We start from the raw sequence: 15,998 nt of genomic DNA, 5'->3' as shown, positions 1-15,998 counted from the left end.
GATTAAAATATGAAAGTATTTATAGTACTTTTATGTATATAAATACGTGCTCATATACAAATAAGACTTGAAAAATATTTGGAGATCATAAAAATTATGCCTTTCTCACCATGCCTGAGATTGTTTTCTAAGGAACGTAATTACGTCATTTGTATTCCAATAGTTCTACTCAATTAATTTCATTATGTTAAACTTGGATTCAATTAAAATTTCATAAGCCAAGAGTCACAAATGTATTGGTTCCTTAGGAATAAAGTTGAGTTTTAGGAAGATCCCTACACTTCACTTACCAGTTAGGGAATTAGGAGAACTGAAACTCGAATTCTATGTTTTGCATAATTTACCTGAATATTAAAAGTTTGGATTTCTGTGTTAGTTTATTGTTATTTTACATTTTTGTCATTTTACATTTTCCCAAGCAGTTTCAATCCATCATCCAATTTTAAGTTCACAAAAATGTTTTCTAGGTATTGCTTTACTTTTGTGATACTTTTAAATGATAAGATAAAGATAATAGAATTAATTGATGTCTAAACTGTTTATTAATAAATAATATATTACTGGTACAAAGTATGTATTGCATTGTCCTTTGCTTTACTAACCAAACAGTGAAACTCTTAAAGTATGATTTCCCTAAAATATCTGAAAAATTGAGGTGGAAGTTAAGAGAGTTTCAGATAGCTTTTCGTCATTGAATAGTGGAGAACTTTCTCTGCTGCTTTATGTATCTTCCTCAGAGAATGGAACTTAAATGAACTTTAGTAATGATAACTTTTTTGTGTGGGGTTGGGGGACAGGGTCTCACTCTGTTGCCCACATGGGAGTCCAGTGGTGCAATTTCCGCTCACCACAACCTCCGCATCCCAGGTTCAAGCGATTCTCCTGCCTCAGCCTCCTGAGTAGCTGGGATTAGAGGCATGTGCCACCACCGCCTGCTAATTTTTATATTTTTAGTAGAGATGGGGTTTCACCATGTTGGCCAGGCTTATCTTGAACTCCTGATCTCAAATGATCCACCCACCTCGGCCTCCCAAAGTGCTGGGATTACAGGCGTGAGCCACTGCGCCTGGCCAATGATAACTTTTAAAGCTACCCTCAAGCTACCTCCCAATGACTTAAATTTTCAACCATGTCTACCAGTAAAACACCAAGAATATAACTTAAAAAACAATTTAAGCCCTGATCACTCCCTAAATAAGGAACTTTTGTTTAATTACTTTCAAATGACAAAACAAGAGCAAGTTATCTTTATTATATCATTATAAGTCTCCAGTGGGTTAATTAGAAAATTCTGTTTTTGTTTAAGATCTTCCAATGGGAGACAAAACAATTACAAGGTTTATAGTGCTAGGGGGTGCAATTAAAACAAAACATTTACACATGGCTGCTGATTTCTTTTGAAAATACTCCTTACTGAATACATGCAATATAAACATACTGAATATAGGTGTAGGCATGTAAAACTTCATTTTTATCATTCACATATGATTAGGAAAAGAAAATGAAACACTTTCTCTAGAGACAAAAGATGACTTCTATATTTTCTTAATTTCTTTGTCCCAGGAGCTTTAAAATTAATCACTATTTCATACAGCATTCCCATGCTACTCTATACAATTTTTTGGTCCCTCCTCCACCTTTTTTTTTTTTTTTTTGCCAACAGGACTAAGTAAGAACAGGTACAGTGATGGAGAGGGAGATTAAATAACCTGCTGAATGGGAACTTGGTTACAACGGAGCTCAATTCTTAGGTATTCCTTTGGCCTATTTGTCCTCTGTGTGGATATGAAGTAACCATCAAGGCTCTATTCTGGGTCTACATGAGAATGGGGGAATTCTGGCTCATTGTGACTTTTCTATGGCTAGTTTTACCCATCACCTCCATGTGGTTTTGGTTTTGGTCTTGGGTGGCAGAAGGATGAGCCATTCTTTCATGGAATGACTTACACTAGAAAATGAACCTTTGCTGAGGACAGCCTGGTTCAGAATTCCACGGACTGGATATTTTGCCATATAGAGCCAATTACTTATTATTTTTATTAGGGCCAATATTTACAGGAAAAATAACTTTAAATATTAGGGATGTTTTAGCATTCACAGTAATAAGATTTCAGATGTAAAACAGACCTAGCCAAGGATGGCTGCTGCTGTCTTCATTCTCCATCGTAATAGATTGGATCAAGATTATTTTTCTCTTCTTTGTCCATGCATCCTCTTTACCATCCTTATTCAGGTCAGGGCCCAGACAAATATTACTCTCACATTATCTTCCTCCCCATATCACAATACCATCAGTTATTTCTTTTCTCCAGCCACTTTTGAACTTTATAAAACAGTTAAGAGAGTTTTCATGAGAGTAGGGACAGGTCTATCTTGTTCAGCATTTTACCTGTAGCACTGTGGTTCTCAAGTATATTGGATTCAATGTTCCCTTTAATAACAAACATTTTGTAATGCCACTTCTATTATACTTAAGTAAAATTCATGGAATGGTAGCCTATTTACACACATTATTTCAAAGAAAAATGTCAATATAGTTTATTGATGTGCCCTAAATGTATTATAAAGAAGAAATATAAGAAAAGTAATTTATAGTAAGATGATATAAATGTCATTATATACATGATGCTCATATGCAACTACCTCAGGAAACATTTTTATGAATGAATCAGATGCCTGCCTCTATTTTTTTTTTTTTTTTGAGACAGAGTCTCAGTCTGTTGCCCAGGCTGGAGTACAGTAGTACTATCTTGGCTCAGTGCAGCCTCTGCCTCCCGGGTTCAAGAGATTCTTGTGCCTCAGCCTCCCAAGTAGCTGGGATTACAGGGGTGCACCATGACACCTAGCTAATTTTTGTATTTTTAGTAGAGATGAGGTTTCACCATGTTGGCCAGGATGGTCTTAAACTCCTGACCTCAGGTGATCTGTCCGTCTCAGCCTTCCAAAGTGCTGGGATTGCAGCCATTTGCCTCTACTTTAAATAAATAAGTTTGGGTGTGAGAAAAATAATGTAATCAGAAGCCATTCTGCATGAGAATGGGAACATGAGAGTAGAGGTCTAGATGGATACTAGAATAAAAACTAGTTGAGACACTGATATGGTTTGGCTCTGTGTCCCCACCCAAATTTCATGTCAAATTGTAATCCTTACAGGTTAGGGGAGGGATCTGGTAGGAGGTGATTGGACCATGGTGGGGGGGTTTCTGCCATGCTATTCTCATGACAGTGAATGAGTTTTCATGAGATCTGATGGTTTAAGAATGTGTGGCAGATCTCCCCTGGCTCTCTCCCTGCTGACGCAATGTAGGACATGCCTTGCGGCTTCGGCCATGATTGTAAGTTTACTGAGGCCTCCCCAGCCATGCAGAACTATGAGCCAATTAAAGCTCTTTTCTTTATAAATTACCCAGTCTCAGGTAGTTCTTTATAGCAGTGTGAAAATGGACTAATACAGATATGTAATGACAGATCATAACTTATATAAGGGAAAGAAGGAAATAATCTTTATTAAAATAAATATAATATGCCAAGTCAAATTACAAACGTCATGGTGGAGAAAATCAGGAAGTGTGACACTCACAATTGAGCATGAATATTCTCCCAAATGAGTGTTCCTTACAGATGAATAGTGTCAAAATAATTTTCTATGTTTTAGGGCAAGATAGTGTGGAAATATCACAGAGAATATTTATCCTGTCTCAAAATTCCATAACATTCTGAAGCAAGCATTCATTCCCCAGTACTTTAAAAGGCCCTGAAAATCCCTCCACAGGCAACAGAGAATTGAGGCTAAATTGGAAAAAGAAATAGTCACAAAACTGCCTTCTCAGAAGTTGGGTGGTAGACTTTACTAGGTAGTAAAAGAGTAAGATTAAAAAAGCAATAAGCCTGCCACCCTCAGATAAATAAGTCATTATATAATTATCACAACATAAATTTCACATGATTGTGCTCTAAAAACCTTAAAAGGCAATAATACAAAATATTTATAAAGCAAACTTTGTTGATGAAATTCAATGAGATCCTGTGTTTCTTGTTACTCTGGTAATTTAACACTAGTTATTTTAAAGAGGTTGCACATTTCCATGGTTCCATATTTTTAATTTGTTTTGTGGCTTTTGAGGTAATTCTTCTACTGCATTATTTTATTTTATTTATATATTTTTTGAGACAGGTCTTGCTCTGTCACCTAGGCTACAGTGTAGTGGTACAATCTTGGCTCACTGTAGCCCCAACCTCCTGGGTTCATGAAATCTTCCCACATCAGCCTCCTGAGTAGCTGGCACCACAGGCATTCACCACCATGCCAGGCTAATTTTTGTATTTTTTGTGGAGATGGGGTTTTGTCATGCTGCCCAGGCTGGTCTTGAACTCCCGAGCTCAAGTAATTCAGTCACCTCTGCCTCCCAAAGCGTTGAGATTATATAGGCGTGAGCCACCGTGCCCAGCTACTAACACAATTTTAAACTAAATGTGTGGTTAGAAATCTTAAAATGTCAGGAATAGACAGGATGTATAAACTAGTTAGTTAGTTAATTATCTTGAGAGAAAATGTTTATTCCATTTAATTTTTCCTGTGCAAATTATTAAGCATATGCAGAACTTCTGATAAAACATTTCAATACAATTACACATTAAAGTATTATTGATTTATAGTTGGTATGGAGGGACAGTCAGAAGCCAGAATAAGGGAGAATTCTTTATGCTGGGCTGTGCAGCACATTGCAGGACAGCTTACTACATGCCAATCATCTGGACAACCAAAGATGCTCCCACAAATTTCCAAAACACTCTGTAACAGGCAGAACCAACATTGCTGAGAAAAATTGTTTTAATGCTGTTATGGTTTGAATGTTTTTGTCCCCTCCAAAAATTCATGTTGAAACTTAATTCCCAATGCAACAGTGTTGGGAGGTGGGGCCCTTTGGGAGGTGTTGGGTAGAGCCTTTGGGAGATGTTTTAATTAAATTAGCAGAAAAATAAGAAATGGTGATCTCAATGAATTTCTTAAAAGTTTGCTTTATAAATATTTTGTATTATTGCCTTAAAAATGTTTGGAGTACAATCATATGAAATAGATTAATTCCATTGTAAAAAGCCTTGTTGGAAGAAGTTTATTCCCTTTTTGCCTTTCCACCTTCTGTCACAGGAGGACACAGCATTCCTACCCTCCAGAGGATTTGGCCCTCAAGATGCCATCTTGGAAGCAGAGAGCGGCCCTCACCAGATGCCAGCACCTTGATCTTGGACTTCCCAGCCTCCAGAACTATGAGAAATAAACTTCTCTTCTTTATAAATTACCCAGTTTGTGGTATGCTGTTATCATAGTACAAACAATCTAATACAAAAACCAAAATACTTTTAAAAATATTTGACAATTTGAGTCCATTCATTGAATATTAGTCTTTAGATCAGCAAAGTAAAGAGAAGAGTGACCACAATTTCTGGCAAGATTTTTTTCCTCTTGAACTCTCCTCACACTGACAGGGACCCAGCTATAGTACAAAGTCTGAACATGGCCTTTCTTCACTTATGTACATCTTTTCCTTGACTCCTCATCATGCCTAGGATATAATAATATCCACTTTTTTTGACTTAACATATGGGATCCCTGCAACTGGGACTTCTGTCTTTGCGAGCTCTTCTCCAAATGCTCTGTAGCGTCTCCTGAATGCTCAAGTACTAACCTGCTTGGAGCTACTGTTCATCCCAGGTCTTTCTTGACTCTGTGTTGCTGTACATATTGTCCCCTCAGTCGGCTATCTTATTTGAGTGGCTAATTCCTAGTTGTGCTTCAAGATTCAGCTCCTGGGTCATCTCTGGGAAAGCCTCTCTCCCAGGAAGCCAAATCTGAGCCATCGGATGGGACGACATCAAGTCCCCAACCTCTGTAGTTTCACAGTACCCTGCACAGGTATCTGGACACACTTTCCACAAAAATCAGAAGTGATCTCTGTTTTTATGTCTTTGTCCCACTATCTTGGTCCCACAGTCTGTCACTAGATTATAAGCTCTTCAAGGGCATGAACAATATTTATTGATCTTTATATTTCTAGTAATAATTTGTTTAACGCTAATTTGAGCATGACATGCACTAGGCTTTGCTGAACCCTTGATTGTACAGGAGACAGGAAACATTGGTTAGTAGGAGTGGATAAAAGAGAGAGTCTAAATATCATTTTTTTCTGATGGAAAGGGTACATTTTAATAGTTAGCTTGAGAAATAACCTATGCTTTTCATTTTTGAATCAGATCAATCCAGTGCTCTCTAGAGTGTTCAGGTAAAATATACCTTAAGAAGCAGCAAAGTGTGTGCAGGAGCATTCTGGGTAAAAAGTCTGTTTGTAAGTAAAAGAACATATCAGACATGAAGGCACAACTTTTTTGTTTAATACACAATAGATATTCTATTAATAAACATATAGCATTGGGTCAATATCATACAAAATGAAGAAAAGATTGAAAAGTCTAGAACTCCCTTATTCTCTCTAGATCATCAGCCTGAATCATTAATTCAACAAATATTTATTAAATGTCTACTATAAGCAAGGAAGTGTCATAGGAGCTGAGGATATACCAGTGACCAAGACAGATGATATCTCTAATTTCATGGATCTTTAGGGCATTGTGGGAAACAAACATTCACTAGTAATGCACTGGTGAATGCAATTAGAAATATATAATGGTATAATTATTAACATAAAATATAAAAATGTTATGATAGAAAAATTAGTATGACTTCAAACTAATTAGTATAATTCATATTTAAGAATGCAAAGATTTAAAATTATAATTATATGTAATTATAACTAGTTTATATATAATTCATATATATCCATATTAATTTATACATATTCACTTTACATATTTATAATTAAAGTATAATTATGATGTCTGGAGACACACACACTAGCTTATATATCCAATATACACTTTGTTAAGTGAATTAAAATAATTGATTCTAGTAAAATTTATTTTGAAAGTATCCCAAATACTTAGTGGTACATAGCTCGACATGGGAAAAAAAAATCACTTTAGTTCTTATCTAAACTTGACTCTCACGATACATTTTGAATGGTTCCAGATAGTTTTTGGGGGTTTGTGAAACTATATACAACTCAGAATTTTACCACAAAAGGAATTACTGTTAGGGTTTGGCAACATTACAACTTAAAAACATCTCTTCTTAGTAGCAAAAAAAGAAAAAGAAAAGAAAAAAATTCAGACAGAGGAAGGGAAACCAAACCTAATCTCCTAAGGTGATCAAATAATGGTTCTGCTGTTGAATTTCACTTTTAACGAAATATTAAATTGAATTAAACTGTTTTTTTAACCTATGTGTCTTTTAGGCCACTGAAATGCAATTTTCAATAAGCAGAAATATATCAAAGTTAATAACTTTTACGTCAAAGAAAGAAAATCAGGATTTTTTTCTGAGATAAACTTTTCCTTGCATTAACTATTTTATCTACATAAGTGCCTCTTTCTTCTACACAGAACAAACTAAAAGAAAATTAAACAATGGGTACCAGAAGAAGGAAGTATTCAATAATAATGAGTTTTCTGGAAAACAAATTGAGAAATTGGACATTAAATAATGCGAAACCTCATATATTTACAATTTTCAATGAATTAACAAATAAACAACTGCTCAGTGTATCTGCTATACACTAGGTTTTGCCCTATCTATTCACAGGTGGAACACAAACTTGGTTTTTGTAGCTGATGCTTATTCACCGCCCTTTGAAACCAGTTCGAAGCTGTGGTCTCATTATGTCAGCATCACAGTGATTTATTCACCCTGTCATCAAAATGCTTTTGAAGACATGCACCCCAATTTCACAACACAAAAGGAAAGGGAAATACTCTTTTAAAAGTCTGAGTTGATAAGGTAGTTATTTAAAGGCAAAAATTTAAGATATTAAAATTAGAAATGGAGAGATGAATTTTTTTTCACACACAAATTTAGCCAAGTATGATATGGCTCTATGGTACCAATGAAGTAAACTTGAATTTAGATGAATTATCCCATGGATTTCAATAGTTTATTAGAGACAATCAACGTTTACAAGTTAATTAGCAGCCATTTGACACTAAAATCAGAAATATATCCAACAACACTCAGTTTACTTACAGAACTTTAAGACTGTAAAGGCCGGTGAATGCTCCCTTGGGAATGTATGTCAGAGCGTTTCCCGCAAGACGTCTGTGGGTTTCAATGGAGAGGAGAGAGAGTGAGCATACCCCTTCATGTGGAAGGCATTTAATTGTTAAAAAAAAAATGCAATACAACTACATTTAAACCACAAGTATCAAAAGCAACTGTCAAGAACTTTGTTTTGTTATATTTTGCAAAAAAATCTATAAATTTCTAATTAAAATGTTGGCAGAAGTGCCTAAAAAGAAATGTAATAAATTACCTACTTCACAATAAACCATTTAATAGCTTATACCATATGCGCATATATATAAAACTGTCCTTAAACAAATTTTTAAGCAAATGCTAACACCATATGATAATTTGCAAAAAATTGTAATGTCAAAACGTGACTGTCACATGAGTTTTACAAATATTCTTTGTAAGCATAAAATAGATTAGATAAACATTAGAATCTTTCTGTTGCAACTATACCTCAAAATACCCAACTTTCTTATTAAATTTGTCAAATAAGAGTGTAGACTATCACAATCACTTTTTTCTAAACTCCACCAGCAAAGGACAGAGTAGCTTAAATTTAACATGATTTGGTAGAGCAATACTTAAATTGAAAACAAAGAGATATTAGCATGAAGGACATTAACATGGGTTATTTAATGGAAAATTCTGACATTATTAAATGGTAAAATTTTAGAAGGTTACTTTATAATATTTTTCTACGTAGGAGATAGCCACAGTGAAAAACTGTGCAAAAGATCAACAAGATGTGGTACCCGAAACATGTGAGTCAGTATTTTTTCTGCAGCCACATCAAAGCCATAACGTCATATGTTAAAGAACAAAATGGAAAATGCAAAAACAACAATGTGACTCCAAAGAGCACAGTATTTTGAGGAGCTGATCATACAGAATGGTGAGTAGAACTGGGACTCAATATACCTTTGCCCTTTTTTCTTTTTTCTCTTTTTTAGAAATGGTTTATTGCCAAGGCTGGCCTTGAACTCCTAGGCTCAAGTAATCCTCCTGCCTCAGCCTCCTGAGTAGCTGGAACTATAGGGGTGTGCTATAGTACCCAGCCCCCTCCTTTTTTTGATGGAGATGGGGATTTAGGGATAAGGATTCGGTTGGTCCAATTGACCAGTGCTTATATCTGAAGGACCTAACAGCCTTAAATGTATACCTTCAATACTATCTTTAAAGGAGAGAGTATTCAGTCAGAGATCCACTGACTGAACTGAAATAAGCCATTTCTCATACAACTTTAAATATATGTCCCATTGCCACTTCACACCACTGATAATATACTATAAATGAATATTTAAAGAAATGCTACACTTATCATATGAATAGAACTTCAGAGTAGTATTTGTGGTATGTGTATTTAAAGCATTATTTATACAATGCAAATGAAATAAAATTAAAATACAACACACTTTTAAAAATTATGCTTAAAAACATTAACAACATAAGAAGGTCCTAGGATCTCTCCCAGAGGCTTTGCTTATCCTGCATCTGCAGCACTAACTTGCTTTGTGCTGTAGAATTGAAGTTAGTTAATATTGCTGAGCCTTGCTGTCCCATTAATTACAAGAAATGTTAAGATAAAATGGCTTCTTGGGTCCCTTCCAGATCCAAACCTCCATAATTTCCCTACCTGGTGTTGTGGTCATTTGTGTTTGTCCCTGTTTTTCCTTTTCTTAACAGATATAATCTTTTAAAAGACTTGGATAGCTCTTATATTGTATTCCTCCTACCTATCTCATGGTACCTAAAGAAGTGTTTTTTCAAGTGATAAATAATTTAGTGGCCCGCTCTAAAATTAAGAAAAAGAATAGAGTAGACAAACAGCAGAATGAATGGACTGAAGTATTGTTTTATAAAAGCCTTTGTTTCCAAATATATTTGTGAAAATCGATTGAGGGGAGGAAATTTGTTTCTTCCTATACATGGTCAGAAAGGTTTGAGAGCTGCTAGCCTAACCATGGTGTAGGCACTTAATAAATATGTGTTATTAACATGTAATTCAGCATAATATTTGACCAGGGTAACTTAAGAGATGTTTTATTTCTTTATTTCCTATAAAACTGTCTTATCAGAAAACCCTCTTTAGACACTAACTCTGACCTTCCATCTTGTCTCCCCATATTCAGTCTCGACCTACTCCCACCCACTCCATATTCACTGATGGTCTTTATAAAGACAACTCTGACCATATTACTGCCCTATTCAAAAACTCTCTGTCAGTTTCCATGCCAGGTAAATAGAAATGAAAAGTCCTCAGACTCTTTTCCGAGAATTCCCTGATCCCTACTGGATACTGAACCAGACCACGAGGTTTGCTTTTTTTAGACATGCCCTCCACATTCCCCCCTCTTGCCCTTTGTTCCACCTAAAATGCTCTCCTTTCACTCCCTGTTTTTCAAAGCAACCTCAGTGCTACCAAAAGACTTCAAAGTAGAGAGATTGCCCATGAGTTTGGAAAGCATTTGGAAAGCTCAGTTTCTGATGGTCCATCTCTCTATTTTGAACTCCTTTGGTAGCACTTTGTGTCTTGCTATAGATTTTATAAAATACCTTGTGTTATAGTGTGTACTTGTCTTATGACACATGAAAGACTGGGAACTCCTTGAACCTGGGTATTCTCTTGGTATCCGTATAGGGCCTTGAATACTTTCTGAAAGTAGGTTGCCCCAGTAGTGCCTAACTAACTAGTTGAGTAGAGACTACTGACTGTCCCCCAGTATCCATTCTCCCCTTGTAGAATAATTCCCCCACCCAGAATTTTAGCAGATTACATGGCCACCCAGCTACAGTCTGATTTTCCAGTTTTCCTTGCATCTAAACCTGATTATGTGACTAAATTCAACTGTGATCAAAAGTGATATGTGAAACACCTGTATCACCTCCTTAAACAGACATTGCTTGTTCTTAATTTCTTCAATTTCCCCTTCCTGCAGAAGGGGTACTGGTGAGACATCATCAACAATTCTGGTTTGGAGAACATTCCACAGAAGGCAAAACAAGAACAAGAAAAAACCAGAAGGAACCCGGGCTCCTGGATGACCCTGTGGAACTGACCTGTCCCAAAGCTCTGAAGTCTGTTTTGGGTGAATAATCGAAACAGGACGGACCCCTGTGGTATCCTCTGAGAGTCAAGGACTGAAGGATTATTTAGCTGTCTGGGCTGGTAAACCTCCATTGCAGGAAAGAAAGGTATGGTATCATACTTGCCTAGATATTGGCCCCAATGCATCATGTTTGCAAAGCTGTTTCAATCTACAATATTCTCCGTCTCTCTGCTTTATTTGCCTTTCGTCTTCCTATTGTTAGCTTGCAGTTGGTGCACCTGAACTATCACAGACATCGCATGTTGCTATTTTCCTAAAAGTCAGTCTAAGTTGGGAAGAAATGTTATTCTTTCAAGCTATCTCTTTTTCTGGTCTTGGCTATGCATATTTTTATTGTGGTAAAATATATATGAAATAATATTTACCATTTTAAACATTTGTATGTGTAGATTCAGTAACATTTAAAAATTTTTCCTCCCACACTAGCTTGCCGGTCTAGAGATTTTTTAAAATTATACTTTAAGTTCTGGGGTACATGTGCACAATGTGCAGGTTTGTTACATAGGTATATATGTGCCATGTTGGTTTGCTGCACCCATCAACTCATCATTTAGGTATTTCTCCTAAAGCTGTCCCTCCCCCAGTCCCCCATCCCCCGACAGGCCCCATGTGTGATGTTCCCCTCCCTGTGTCCATGTGTTCTCATTGTTCAATTCCCACTTATGAGTGAGAACATGCGGTGTTTGGTTTTCTCTTCTTGTGTTACTTTGCTGAGAATGATGGTTTCCACTTTCATCTATGTCCCTGCAAAGGACATAAACTCATCCTTTTTCATGGCTGCATAGTATTCCAATTCAGTAGCATTATATATATTCGCAATGTTGTCTACCCATTACCACTATCTACACCCAAATTTTTGATTATCCCAAACAAAATCTCCATACCTGATTAGCGATATCCCTCCATTCCCCTTATTTCCAGCCCCTGGTAATTTCTATTCTACATCCTGTCTCTATGAACTTGCTTTTTCTAGGTATCTCATATTAGTGAGATATATATATCTCACTAATCATATAATGTTTCTTTTTGTATCTGACTTATCATATAATGTTTTCTTTTTGTATCTGACTTATTTCACTAAGCATAATATTTTCAGTGTCCAACCGTGTTATATCATATATCAAAATTGCATTCCTTTTTGTGATAGAATAAGGTACCATTGTATGTATATACTGCATTTTGTTTATCCCTTCATCTGTTAATTGAAAGTTGTATTATTTCCATCTTTTGGCTCTTGTGAACAGTGATGCTACGAATATTAGTGTACAAATATCTGAGTCCCTGGATTCCATTCCTTTGGGTATATATCTAGTAGTGGAATTCTTGGGTCAAATAGTGGTTCTATGCATAACCATTGGAAAAATGATTACACTTTTATATATTCCTACTAATAATGCATCAGGGTTATAATTCCTCTACATCTGAAGCTATCTTTTTTATATCCCACAGTATTTATTGAGGGCCTGCTCTGTGCTGGTGCCACTTTATTATGTTTTTAAATATTTATTTATTTATTATTATTATTTTTTTGAAACAGGGTCTCACTCTGTCACCCAGGCTGGAGTGCAGTAGCTCAAACTTGGCTCACTGCAACCTTGCCTCCCAAGCTCAAGCAATCTTCCCGCCTCAGCCCCACAAGTAGCTGGCACTACAGGCATGTGACACCATGCCCGGCTAATTTTTGTATTTTTTTTTTTTTTTGGTAGAGACAGGGTTTTGCCATGTTGTCCAGGCTGGTCTCGAATTCCTGGACTCAAGCGATTCACTGCCTCAGCCTCCCAAAGTGTTAGGATTACAGGCGTGAGCCACAGTGCCCAGCTTTGTGTTAGTACCTCTTTAGGTGACAGTGATACAGCAGTGAATACCAGGATAAAGCCCCCGACCTCATGGAGCTGGTATTCTAATGTGACAAGATAGTTATTAAATAAAAAGTCAAGTGAATAATATAACATGAAAAATGCTCTGAAAAAAGCAAAATCAAAGCAAAGGGATAGAGAACAATGGGTGGTGGTTGTGGCAGTGATGGGCTATTATTTCAGATAAGATGGTCAGAAAAGTCTCTCTGCTGAGTAGGCATTTCAGTAGACGCCTGCACCATGCAGGTATTGATATAAAGACAACAAAATTCCTGAGGTAGAGTATGCCTGGTGTGGTCCAGAAGCTGCAAGGAGGTGATCATGGCTGGAGTGGAATGACAGCAGGAGGATGGCGGGAGGTAAGGTTGGAGAGGTGTCCAGGCCCATCCCATAAAGGTCTTTGCAAGGATTTCAAATCAGAGAGTAGTGTGATCAGATCTGTGTTTTAGAAATGTCCTTCTGATGGGACCCTTTTGTATATATATTTATTTAACCTTTAAGTCCAGGGTACATATGCAGGTTTGTTATATAGGTAAACTTGTGTCATGGGGGTTTGTTGTACAGATTATTTCATCACCCAGGTATCAAGCCTAGTACCCATTAGTTATTTTTCCTGATCCTTTGCCTCCTCCCATCCTCTGATAGGCCCCAGTGTGTGTTGTTCCTCTCTATGTGTCCATGTGTTCTTATCATTTAGCTCCCACTTGTAAGTAAGAGTATGTGGTACCTGGTTTTCTGTTCCTGTGTTAGTTTGCTAAGGATAATGGCCTCCATCCAACTCCATCCATGTTTCTGCAAAGGACGTGATCTTGTTCTTTTTTATGGATGAATAATATTCCATGGTGTACAGGTACCACATTTTCTTTATCCAGTCTACCACTGATGGGGATTTAGGTTGATTTCATGTCTTTGGTACAGTGAATAGTGCTGCAATGAGAATATGCATTCATGTGTCTTTATAATAGAATGATTTACATTCCTTTGGGTATATACCCAGTAATGTATTGCTGGGTTGAATGGTAGTTCTGTTTTTAGGTCTTTGAGGAATAGCCACACTGTCTTCACAATGGTTGAGCTAATTTTCACTCCCACCAACACTGTATAAACTTTCCTTTTTCTCCACGATCTTGCCAGCATCTGTTATTTTTTGACTTTTTAATTATAGGCATTCTGACTGGTGTGAGATGGTATCTCATTGTGGTTTTGATTTGCATTTCTCTAATTATCAGTATGCTGAGCTTTTTTTTTTTTTTCTCATATACTTGTTGGCTGCATGTATGTCTTCTTTTGAAAAATGTCTGCCCACTTTTTACTTTCTTTGTTTTTTTCTTGTAAATATTTTTAAGTTTCTTATAGATACTGGATATTAGATCTTTGTTAGATGCATAGTTTGCCAACATTTTCAATGGGACCCTTTTAAAGCGGAGAAGAGACCAGGGGCTCAAGAGTGGAAGCACAAGAGGGACTAAAATCTTCAGATGGGAGATGGTGGGATAGTGTAGCAGTGGCAGAGGTGGCATGAAGTGGTAGGATTTGGTGTGGAAGAAAAATCCAACCTGATGAGCCACTAGGGTCGAGGTGGAATGTAGGCAGTCAAAGAGGAGCAACGTTTTATACTTACAGTTACATTATATATAATCCACATGCATTTGATTAGTTATCCAAAGTGCTATGTATAATACTGAAGCAAATGAAATGGGCATGATGTGATATAAAAAAGTTGCTTTTTGAATTAAGACAGATTCGGGTTTGGTTGACCATCATAGACAACTTAATTGATCAGACTCAAGTGACTCATAACTTATTTTGGTCAAAATGCCCCTAACTATCCTGCTCACAGTCAGGACTTCAACAGTGCATTTGTGAGCTCTAAAACATAGCTTTCAACTAGGTGTTTATCAGCTTTCACTGCTGTGAAAGTATCATCAAATAGCTGGATGGTTTTTGAAATAGTGACTTTGGAAATGAAAAGGAGAAAGTAAAAACTTTATTTTTTTTAAACTAGTTTAAATTATTGTTAGGGTGAATGCCTTTCTGTTACATTTCCTGAAACTCACTTCACACAAATAGGTTTTCTTTTTTGGGCAGGGACTTTCGGTCCCCTGAGTCTATATTCGGAACTAACCTGTGGAACCACTGACCTGTGATATCAGGGCAGTCTGTCTTAAAGCAAAGGAATTTATGATCTGCTATTAGCTCTTTGCTGGGCTGGTGGCAGATCTGTCTCATTGACAAAAACAGCAATTTAAGGAAATTATTCCCCTTTTATTTCTTTGCCATGTGGGGTGGCTTTAGTACTTTTAAAACCGAAATGCATGCAAACATAGGAATAAAACAGGCTTTCAAATGTGTTCACAATACACAAATAGGAAGAAACACACACATCTTTCTTGTGATGATTTGAACTAACAGTTTGCTAAGCAATTATTTTCCAACCCTAGAGAGCAACATAACATTTGGTCAGAAGTTTTGTTTTTGTTTTTGTTTTTAAAACGCTGTCTCTAAAATTATCATTTCATGGGAATATTTTTTTCATCATCTTCACTTCTGTAATAAGATATAACTTGATTAAAAAAAACTTGTCTTTCTACATAAAATATTTTTAAAAGTTTTTATCCCTTAAGTCATTGCTCCAAATATGACTCATATTGTCCCACCATTGTTAGTTTTACTGACTTAATTGCTATTAAAAGAAAAACACCATTAAGTTACAATAGACAATAGACACATTCCTATTTCAATAAATCAAACAGGTAGATGTTTTGGTGCTGTAAAAACCATCTACAGTATTTTGGAGAATGTACAATTTTCTTTGAATTGCTAAAGTAATTTGAATCTTTAAAAGATTTTATTTTA

At 36.3% G+C, this 15,998-nt stretch overlaps 1 protein-coding gene across 3 annotated transcripts in view; it reads right to left on the bottom strand.

Moving 5' to 3' along the window:
* LGR5 (leucine rich repeat containing G protein-coupled receptor 5) overlaps positions 1 to 15,998 on the bottom strand; it is a 147,329-nt gene that overhangs the window by 53,070 nt on the left and 78,261 nt on the right. For all 3 annotated transcript variants that reach the window (XM_025403339.1, XM_025403340.1, XM_025403338.1), the window contains exon 3: positions 8,135 to 8,206. In XM_025403339.1, the coding sequence (XP_025259124.1) occupies positions 8,135 to 8,206 (72 nt within the window). The remainder of the gene's footprint in view (positions 1 to 8,134; positions 8,207 to 15,998) is intronic.

The sequence above is a fragment of the Theropithecus gelada genome, chromosome 11 (assembly GCF_003255815.1).
Source record: "Theropithecus gelada isolate Dixy chromosome 11, Tgel_1.0, whole genome shotgun sequence".
In the NCBI taxonomy this organism is placed as follows: Eukaryota; Metazoa; Chordata; class Mammalia; order Primates; family Cercopithecidae; genus Theropithecus; species Theropithecus gelada.
Note: the sequence above shows the minus strand (reverse complement) of the source record. Positions and strands in the feature narration are given on the sequence as shown.